Here is an 11,533-nt window from a genome sequence, read left to right on the forward strand (position 1 = left end):
TTTCAGATTATACACCACTTGCTGCCTCTAACACAGTCCCACAGACCAACCGCTATCTTCAGGGCAGGCACTGTGCAATGCAGTAGTCTTTCAAGCACATTTCACAAAAAAAAAAAAAAAAAAAAAAAAAAAAAAAAAAGAAAAGAAAAGAAAAGAAAAGATTTGTGGATTACTGAGATTTTTTCTTCGTTTTTTGTTTTGTTTTTCAAACAAATGCTGCCCTTTATGATGTTCTACCTCACATCTCTATCACCTCTCTACCTACTAGACTTCCCAAACACTTAACCTTACTGCAGTATTTGAGTGTTTTATTTTCAGAATGATTCTGAAAACCCTTTACATGTTATTGAAAAATTAAAGATCTACTAAAAGCAAAGTAGTTTCATTCCCTTGTTTAGCCAATTATACCCCCCAAAACTGCAATTTAACAAATATTAATAAAAATACATATTCAATTTATTACTCACATTCAGGGAAAAGGGTTGTGTTGGGAAATTGGTTTTGGGGTTGGGTTTTGGTGAGTTTTTGGTGTGGGGGCCTGGGGTTTTTTTGATTAATTAATAGCTTTGCAGCTGCTCTACTTCAAACATCTCAGCCCCAGAAATATGAGACTAAGTATTGGGAAAACCTCATTTAGTTATATCTGTGCATGGTTAAGTTTTCATGTAGCAGCTAATCTCAACATTGCTAACCCCTGCTGGCGCTGCTGGGTAATGGGATTTCCATGCTTGAGGAGTTAATACATTTGGGACATCTCAGTTACCAGACCCAAGAGAATAAACTCTTCTGTGTTACTGCTTTTATAAATACAGACCTCAATTCATTCTTTTAGTAATTTGTCCTCAACAAAGTTACCATCACCTTTATGAAGAATGACACTAAACGGTGAGGCAACTCTGAACCAATACAGAGCTGAAAAAATATTTCATCCTTTCAGGGAAGAAATACAGTAGCTTTACAATTACTAGCAAAAAGCTCAGTTAAGCATTAAAGTTGGCTTCACATGCATAATAAAGAGTAACAGTGACAAAACTTTGGATCTAATCTTACTTCCCTTCCTTCACTGCAGAGACCCCTTGAAAAGCCGGATGGCTTGGATGTTTCAGATCAAAGCAAAGAACATCCCCAGCATCTGTGTGAGAAGTGCAAAGTTTTGGGCTACTACTGCCGCCGTGTGCAATAAACCTTCAAAGTGGCCTCTTCCCATCCCCATCATCCTTGAAGATCCTCTGGAAGCATGCGATCAACAGCAACACAACAAATCAAGATAAAAGCTAAAATAATTGCCAATATTGCCTATCTAATAATATGCCTTACCATTAATAGAATGTAACATTTCTCCTGTGCATGTGCACACATGCAACAGGTATTTACGGGACTATGATTTGTATACATACATATATATATGTCAATGTATATGTATATGTACACACACATATAAAGCGTTACTGATAGTGTTCACAACAGAACCACGGTTACAGGTTCTGCAGATTGTTTACACAGATCCTATATCATGGCCAGGTGAAATGAAGTACTATTCAATAGGCAAGGTATAACATTCACAAGGAACATATGTTATATATATGGCTTTTGCAGAGGTTAAATAACTGTGGGGCCACTAATTGCAAGCACTCGCCCATAACATGAACGTTATTCCTATTATATGACAAGACAAAGGAACATGAAACAAGCCACAGCATAAAAGAAGGAAAAATATTTTCCCAGCTTTAGAAAGCCTGAGAGTTATGTGCTGCTGATTTCTTGGACCTTTTCTATTTGTCACCATCACTTGGGCAGGGCTTAGTCAAAATCATTTTTGCAGAATGTGGCAAAAAAAAGTGAACAATTGTTTGAGGGTGTGGGTTGGGTAGAAAGGGAATGCCATAATGGGACCCAGAGAATCAGAAAGGATTCCAAGAGGTTTTTGGAGGAAACAAAATTGGCTTGCTTGTGCAACTAACAGATCCTTCTCTTGTCATATAATCCCACTGAAATGGTCTCTGTATGTGTATGGGTTGCTCATTAGGCCACAAGGACACTAAATTTACTGTGAATAAGGGGAGATAAGAATATTTCAAGCTGTCCCCAAAACCCTTAATTGAAAGATTAGCCAAACTTATAATAGTTTTAAAGCCACTTTCTGGGAATACTTTTATGTCCTGTTTTATACTGTACAGATTTGTTATAAAACTTGTTAGCCATAGGGGTGTTTTGAGGCATGGAGAACACTCCTTAACTTTCCCTCTTTGTCTTCCTGAAGCACCTACATACCTGAGGAGAGATATAGGAGTTATATTTCATTGTCCCATTTCAGGGAGAACTTTGTGCAGGGGCATCCTGCTGCAAAGAAGTATCTCATCAGGGATTGGAAATATCATTAACTGAAAGTACCTCGAGACTGTATCCTGTTTGTACATCTACGTAAGAGTACATTGGCAAAAGGACACAACAAGCAATTCACTTGCAGCATTCACTAAAAAACTTACAGGGATGATGCTTGTTTGGTTCGTTGGGTTTTTTTAAATCAACAATTTATATTTTTATGAACTTTCCTTTAGAGAGATCAATTTATCTGAATGATACTTAGTGGAAATACTTTAAATCTTCTAAATAACTTGATAGGAAATAAATAGATTTTGAGGATTAATTCCATAACATTAAGACAGAGGAGGGTTTATGCCAATTGATAACAGTATGTACAGTCAAGCTCTTTTGTAAAGCTAATTGAAAACTTAGTGAGCATTTGTATAGGAAATGTGAAGCTCTTCACAAATTTGCTCTAGGGTGCAACTTCTGCCATTTCCTTGCTTTGCTATAAGCAGGGCAAATTTGTTCCTGCTTGTTCAGGTGGTCATGTACATATCTTGCAAATGTCATTATTTATGAGTAGCCCAAATGACCCAGCGTACTGGCGGAAGCAACGGGTAAACATTGGGACTCCCAGCTTCTGACCACAGCTCTTCCATAACCTCCCTGATTTTGGGCAAGTCACAAGATCCTTCTGGACCTCAGTTTCCCCAGCTGCAAAATGGGGATAATAATACTTCAGTATACCTACCTCACAGGAGAGTTGTGAGGTTCACTTAGTATCTGTGTTTGACATCACTGGATGAAAAATGCTATGTAATGCTAAACCAGTATTTACTAAATTAATTACTTCAAAACTAGTTTTGTCCAGCCAGCAATTCCATCAACTAAAATAGCTGAAAATATTATTATTGAAAGTTAACACTAATAACAGTACAGGTGCCTCAGTGAATATATGCAATTTTAGCATTATTGCATGGAAACACATTCTTTTGCACAGACTCGGAAATTACCTTAGAGACAAACCCTCTATACAAAAATACTGATCTGCCTATACATATAAGAAAATACACGGGCAAATCAAGGGGTAGATTTTCAAAGCTTGACCTCTAGTATTAACGTCAATATTTTGTTTCAAGCACAAGTAATTTTCTAAGAGCTACATACTAAACCAGATTTATTTTTTTACTCTTCAGTACTTAATAGTACATAACAAAACACCTTGATGCTTCACATCCAGCTAAAGGACATGTAGAGAAATCCCCTTAAATGAAGATAAGGAAAATGTTATTTTATTTTCTCCCTGAAACTAAGATGTTGCTTTCATCCTTTTTTTCTGTGTTGAAATAATTCCCATCTTGCGATAACCACTAGACCAGTAAAATAACACATCCCTTGATGTAGCTACATCAGCATACAGCACACAACCAGGTTCTGAACAAAGGCCAACTAAAGGATACCATTACATGCTATATTCATGACAGTGCCCAGTTAAAAATTATTTATCCAGGTTCAACGCTATATGGCAATGCCTTTACCTTATGGATTTTTAGGTTGTACTAAAAATACATGTGAACTACTTTAACACAATTAATATCTATAGGTGTAGAATAATAATAATTCTTAAGAGCATACTTGTAAGAGTTCAATATTTATATCACTGGTATTTTCCTAGGCAGCAGATGTAAAAGTCTTTAAGTAGTATTTAGCACATTTGAAATAAAGAGAAGACTAGATTTTCCCCTGCCCTTATGCTGGGGAAAAGCAGGTAAAGAACAAAATATGTTGAAAAGCAAGAAGCAACACTGCTGTAGTTGGTTCTGACTAATTCAGAAACTGCAAATCCATCCCAGTGTGGGATGCGGATGTGATACCCTGGGCACCCCAGGGCTGGAAGCTGCCTGCTTGCCTTGTCATCCCTGCCAAAAGTGGGATGTGGAGGGAGAGTGGCTGGAGATCCCTGGGGAGCAGCAACAACCCTCCTTCCCATGCAACCATGGGGCTCAGCTCCAGCTTCCCCGCAGCTGTGTGGGGGCATCCCCTTGTTTTCAGTCCTGGCTGCACAGGGCTGAAGCCTCATCTCCCTAAGGGCCAGCAGCAGTGCCAAGCTCATGAGAGGGGAGCATTCTTCTGTCCCTCCCTGCATGAGCTTTGCTTGTAGAATTGTAGCATTCAGCTCTGGGCATTTACTCTATGCTCGTCTGTATATAGTTTGTGGGTTGCTGGAAAAAAAACACGTCCGCATGTATAACATACAGTAGCTTATGACCATTGGTGTTTTGTTAATGGCACAAAAGGGAAGTTTCTAATTTTTTCAATTCAATTTTCTTTCAAAAAAGAAAAAAAAAAAGACTGATTAAAAAAGTAGATGATTTATTTTATTTTCTGTGCACCCCACCCTCTTCAAAGGTAATTCCTGGATTTAACTAACTCTTTCCAAATTAGAAAAACCTTAAAAATTCACTTTGTTTGTTTTTTTTTTTTACTGGAAAGAGGAGTTTTTACCCCTGAGATTTTTCTGAATGCTTTCTGATGTTCTGTTTAACCAGTTCTGCACATGTCAGCTAGTAATCCTTGAAAGCATTTTTAGACAGTCTTAACAGAAGTGTTTTCAGTAAAAAGTGTTTTCATTTTTAATATAGGCCTTCTTAAATTGAGTATCACTTAGGGGTGTACCAGAGAGAAATATGTCAAACTAGATTTTTAAGCTCGGATGTTGCCTACCAATCCATCCAACACACAATATTGCTTTTTTTTTTTTTTTTAACCCCTTTCCCCTTTCTGTGGAGATTTTGAAGCATTCATTTCTTTATAGAAAACAAGTGCTAAACATAATTTGTTTCCTCAGCTGGTCAGAACATTTCACAAGGAATTTGTGTTTGGCATTGGCACTGCTCTGGAGAAAAGTATCAGAGATTTGAAAGGTGTGGTGTAGGTTTTTAGCTGCTTTAACTTGAGGTTAAACTCCAACAAAGTTGTTACAAATACTTCATTTAATCGTGATGAAGAAAAATCCCTGTAGTTTTTAAAGGGTGACCCCATTTTAGCCAGTTTCTACTGCTGCTACCGCAGACATAAAATGATGCCACAGAAGCAAAAGTTGAGGCCTTTTTGTCTCACTGTTGCTTTTTAATTTCAGACAAATACACAAGAGTATATATTACTTCTGGAAACAGATGTATTTTGAAGTTCCCCATCATATGGGAATTAGTTTGTAAACTAAAAATGTGAAGTTAAGTATGTCTGAGAAGCCTTACGCCAAGAAGTATTCTCTACATTATACCTTTCTGTGTAACATGAAATTTAGATTATACATGGGTTGCACACCTGTGATGCTCTAGCAGTTATTCCAAAAATAAAACTACTTAAAATATTTAAAGTTAAGAGCTTTCGGAGATGTCAAATTTCATGTTAGCTGTCTTTGTCCTGCAGTCACGTAGAATATTTTTTTCCTAGTATGGACCCAAAGAGTTGTCCACTGACCAGTATGCAATAAATCACCAACATGTGCATTTCAAGTTAAGTGAACTGACATACATTTTCCACTTGCCTTTGCCAACATATGTTAAAATGTGATGGAACTATCCCCATACAAAAATCGTTCTTTAAGATATCACTCCACTCCCAGTTGGGCTTCAACCCAAATCTCTTTCCTATCTGCAAAACCACTGCTGTCTGTTCAGTTTGCTACATTGCTGAAGTGCTCAGAGGGCTGTTTGAGATCTTAGATATAGGGATGATGGTTTGTGTTTCTAGGATGAATTTCAAAGGGACAATCGTGTGCAGTTACTAGCTATAGATGATTGATATAAATGTTTACCCCTGTATGAAGTATTTTACAGTTTTACTTGCAGATGTGTATTTATCTTGAGTTATACTTGACATAGAGTTTCTTTCAATTTTTTTTTTTTAATACTATGTGTGTATTTTGGAAACCTTTTTAGATGTTAAAATTTTTGAATGGCTACAAATATTTCTTGTAATACTGAGTTGTTATCTGGAAACTCTTTGCAGTAACTTTTTTGTATATATTTGAGGGCCTTTTTAAAAAATATTGCTTGTTTTTTGGGGGGAAGTTTTTACAATTTGGAAGCTTTCAGAAGGGCCTTCCTCTCAGCTAGGATACTAACAGAGGTAAGAGTTTTCTTAAGTATTTTGCAGAACTAAGGATGTATCCTCAAGAAAATATTTATGGAAGTAATTTACCTTTTTTTTTTTTTTTTACAATGCTTTTGTCTGTATAAAGTATGCAACAGAACTACATTAAGAAGGAAATATTGTCTACATAAAATATTATATGAAAGTTGGTACATAATTCTGACAAAAACCTTGCAATTCTTTAAGCCATATTGTTTTTGTTATCCTTGGATGAAAATATCAGTATTAAGTAACCAATGTATTATTCAAGTGCTTAAACTTATATGAAAATGCTTATATGGTTTATTTATGTGTATTTGGGAAAGGATTGCTAGAAAAAGCTATCACTAGACATAGAGCAAGTGAGGAGCAAATAACAGTATACTGTCACTTTATGGCTTTGTGAGAGACACAGAAGATGCTGAAAGCACTGTAGAGACTCGGCTCTCAGAAACTCCGAAGCAGAAGTGTTGGGTTTCAAATGGTGGTTCTTTCCCATAACCAGAGGGGAAGAGAGTTGGTTAGGACACTGTTTGACAACTTGACTTTCACAACTCTTTTCAGACTGTGAGCTCAGCTATGCAGTATCGGCTACAGCAATAATATCAATCAAAGGATATAAGAAAACGATTGAAGTAGATGATTGTAGGGATTTATGTTTATTTTAATTAGAACTCATAGCAATATAGAATATGCATGTGCACGTATTTGAAGCATTTTTACACTTTACGTTTCATGTAGTTTGATTATATTATGAAGGATTGGGTTTTTAGTTTGATGTTTTACCATGCTAAAATGGGGTGTCTGCCCAACCCTGTTCTGGATTCTTGTTTCCTTTAAAAGGTTATTTAGTACAGCACTCACTGTGTTGTGTACTAGTGCTAAGACTAACACTGTATCTTATGAATTTCTTCAGCTTTAAAAAAATTAACCTAATGATTATCACATTTGTTTAGCTGTACCCACTGTCCTTGTCAGATTCAGTTGGCAATTTGTAGAATTTCTTTTTCTGTAATTGTTATTAAACTTGTACAGCTAAAACAAACAAAAAAACCTATGGACAAAGGCCTCAGAGGTACCAGTTCTGCTTCAGTAATCAAGATGACAGCTTGCTCATCTATTGACTGTGTTGCTAAAGAGACTGTAAAACCTCTGTTGTGGATTGTCCATAAAATGGCATTCCGACATGTGCCTTATTTGCTGGATAGTATACAGCTTTCCTCTAGTATTCTAGCATTTTAATGCTGTATTAAAGTACTGAAAAAACAAAAAAAACCCAGCAAGAGAGTGATGGTTTTCTTGAATGTTCCTTCCTTTGAAGTTTTACTACCAGCTGTGTTGGGTTCCTGGTTATGGACTGGCCAGCTGCAGCCTGGTGTTCGCACTGCAAACCTGGCCCAGCATAACCATGGTCCAGATCAGGTGAAGAAGTTCCTCCACTGCAGGCAGGCTCCTAAGCTGCAGTGAGCCTGATTGCATCCTAGGTGAGAAAGCTTCACCCAATATCTCCTTTGCTGCTGGAACAACTTGGGTTAATGGTGCCAGCTCTTAGTTTTTTATCAGCCTGGTACTGTACATTCTTCTGAAGGAAAAACCTCCTATAATCAGACAAAGTACACTTCTATCCTTATAGTGGGATGGGAAGGCTTAGATGCCAGAACACTGATAGAATGAAAAATAACACCAGTTTTAAGTCATTAAGCTTTATCACTTAAAGTTTAGGGAATTCGATCTAATTCATTCTTTGCAAACTGTAGAAGTTGGTAAGAACTAAATCTACTAAATGATTATTAGCAATGCTGTCCTCACATCCCAAGCAAAGATCAATAGCAAGCAAGTTTTCTACTGAGACTGCCAATACTGTTGTCATTGACAATTAAGGATGTCATGAAACTTTGGACTTTAGGTATCCTACCTCTGACATACCTCCTTCATTTAAAACAAGCAAAAAAATATAATTGACATACCAGCACACAGTTGTCCTTTGCCTGATCACCCCTACAAGCATGGTGCATATTTGACACTTGGAGTACTTTACCATAGTGACACAGGTTATATCACATAGTGAGCCTGATTTCTGGGAGATTAGAGTGCTCTTCTCATTCAGGCTGCATGAGAGAAACCAAGAACATGTGTGTGCACATGTGTGGATGGGCACGCAGGATGTGGGGGAGTGGAGGGGTGTGTGTGACCAGGGAATCTGAAGCCTTGAAAAAAGTAACTATTTCATCAAATGATAAAAGACATGCTTCCATGGGAAGGAAAAGCACATATTCAGAGCTAGCTGATAGATAACTGTTTGAGGTAGATCACTGCTTTTCAATACAGCAGTGTTCCTATAGCAAACAGAAGCCACAAAGCCAAGCTCAGAACTGAAATGCATCTTTCCACCAGAACAAGTGGGGGGTTCCCAAACACCAGCACCTCAGATACAGCACTCCACCAAGACCAGAAAAAACACTGAGTAGACCAACTGCAAAGTCCTAGCTCCCTATTACCATATTTCTGTGATTCCTCAAAGAACTTTTTGATGTTTAAAACAGAAGTAAATTATCACAAACAGTATGGCATCAACAAAAAATATCAAACTAATTTCTCCTTACTTTTCATTGCCAAATGCTTCACCTTCCTGAGCTATGTAAATGAGGTCAACAGACAATGCAACACCCTGCTTGTAACAGAACAGCCAAATAATGGTCACTTTAAAAAAAATAATTGGGATTTAACATAGCATTGATATTTTGAAATAAAAAGCTGTTTCATTATTCTTCATGGAAAAGCAATTCAAACAGTACACTGAGGTTACTATTTTTGTTAGTCACATCACACAAAAAAGCCCCATCTAAGATCCTCCCAGGATATTAGCAGGCATACAGACCAGTCTTTAAATCCCAACTAGGAAGGTCAAACAGTCCGCATGTTATACTTGTGTGGTGTTGCTCTGAGCCCCCATGTACGGATTATTCACTGTCATGTAACACAAATCAAATAAGTTAAAAAGGGTCCTTTTTTCTCCATATCCCTCTGAAGAAGCATGTACACAAGAGGCATTAGCAGGAGAGGAAGCTGAAACACCAAGGGCTCGGTCATATCTTTCCACTAAGAAATCAAGAACTAAAGAAACCCCCTAACCGGAAGAACATATCAAATCCTTACTTCTGAGAAGCACATAGTGCATAGCTTGTGATCCTGAAAGAATGCAGCATTCAGCTTTACTTTTCTCTAGTATTCACCTCCTGAACTTAGAGAAACAGGTCATTTGCAAACTCCTTTCTCACTAACACCAGCTATTGGGCCCACACCTACTCACCAAGCACTTTGATTTTACTGAAAGTAATGCAATTTTCTTCCTCACCATCTGTATCTCAAGAACAGTTCAGGCAACAAAAAAAATCCAGAAATCTGGCCATGATACAACTTACCAAAGCTGCAAAACCTCATTCAAACAACATTAATAGATACCTCTCACAATCCTTTTACAAACTTCAGGAGACATTTTTAGCAACCAAGCACGCTGAGAAGCACTTACCTCAAACAGCATTCATTGGGCCTTTTTCCAAAGGGCCAAAACTGAAGTTGAGGCAATCGCATCCATAACGCGCTAGAGCATCCCTGATTTGCACCCAGGTGAACAGAGATGGCCAACACTGCTCTGCAAGAGAGCAGAACACCATCAGCCATCCTTGCCTAAAAGCACTGCCCAGGCATATGGCTCTGTGGCGCATGAAACCACAGGGGCAGCAGCAACCCAGGGCATTCTTTAGGGGTTTTGTTCATATACCATGAACTTAGCTAAATAAAAATGTAGTAATCATTGACTTTTTTTTGTAATAAAAGGTAAAAATGGAGCTCACATGCCCAGCTAACTCAACCAAAACCCATGCCTAAGGGGAAAGCAAACCATAGCCAAAAGCTTTATGGATGCTTTAAGTAGAGCAGGCTGCAAGCCAAAAATTTTGTTTGTTTTGTACTTTTGCCTCCTTTTCACCAGCTGAGAACAGGAACTAGAATGCCAGAACACCATAAGAAAGCTTTCTCTTACACAATTACTGAACACATCTAAGCAGCAGGTATGAGAAACCTAACCCCAGCCAGCTTTTCAGAAGGTTTCCATATGGTTTTGCAACTTAACAAGAAGGTACAACTCAATGGACTTCCAAGGAGTCAGACACACTTATGCTCCATTTGTTTTCAGCCAGCAGAACTTAGATAAGTAATAATGCAGAAAACCACTGCAGGAGTAATAGGTAGTAAGATCTCAAACCTCACTGTTTGCAAACGAAAAAGTGATAAACAGACAAATACCACAAGTATAGGAGGAAAAAAATACCTTTGTCAAGTATCTTCATAGGAAAATTCAGAGAGCTGGCACCCACAGCCCCTGGAAAGGGGCTCCTTTCCCTCCACTTCTCTTACATTGGCTTCCAGCCCTGATTGCTGGGGGCTGCAGCTGTGTTGGCCAGATTGGGGGGGGAGGGGGGAGCACCAGCTCTTCCCCAGGTGCAGGCGCTTCCTGCCTGGCTGTGCCTGCTGCAGTGCCAACCAAACAGCCCTCTCCATAGGGAAAAAGAGCAAAGACATCAGTATCACAAGAGGAAACCTCACCGGCAGCCAGGAGGCAAAGCATAGTTCAGTTCATGTCTAGGAGAGACTAAGAACTCTAATATTTACAGTAATTGAAAACTCAACACAGTTAAGTCTTAGGCTTAGCAATTTCATCAATGAAATACACAGAAGTAAGCTTCACTGGACAGAAACATGAATAAGGCACGTTGTAATGAACCAGTTCAAACTGCTTTCCAGCATACCCCGCTAAAGTTTCTGAATGTCATGTTTGAATACACAGTGGTTGCACATATCAAGTAACACCTTGCCCAGCTACTTGCTATAAGGTGTGGTTACTTCTTTGGCCATTTACCCACTTTTTTGCATTGCTTTAATTAAACTGATGTAAAAGTGATGCAGTTAAATAAAGACAACCAGCACCCACTCGCACCAACATCTTTCAGGATTTGAGGAAACTGAACCAACCTTATAAAGCTAGTCTTCTGTAGGGAGGTGAACAGCAATTCACTGATTCAGAGCAGCA

At 38.2% G+C, this 11,533-nt stretch overlaps 1 protein-coding gene across 1 annotated transcript in view; it reads left to right on the forward strand.

The window, feature by feature from the left end:
* The window catches only part of ZCCHC24 (zinc finger CCHC-type containing 24), a gene marked incomplete at both ends in the record, with an annotated part of 113,688 nt that extends 112,505 nt beyond the window's left edge, over positions 1-1,183 (forward strand). Inside the window, one exon of the mRNA XM_080620913.1 lies at positions 1,070-1,183. Within this exon, the coding sequence (XP_080477039.1) occupies positions 1,070-1,183 (114 nt within the window). The remainder of the gene's footprint in view (positions 1-1,069) is intronic.
* Between the last annotated feature and the right edge of the window lie 10,350 nt (positions 1,184-11,533).

Source organism: Psittacula echo (genome assembly GCF_963264785.1).
Source record: "Psittacula echo genome assembly, chromosome: 6".
In the NCBI taxonomy this organism is placed as follows: Eukaryota; Metazoa; Chordata; class Aves; order Psittaciformes; family Psittacidae; genus Psittacula; species Psittacula echo.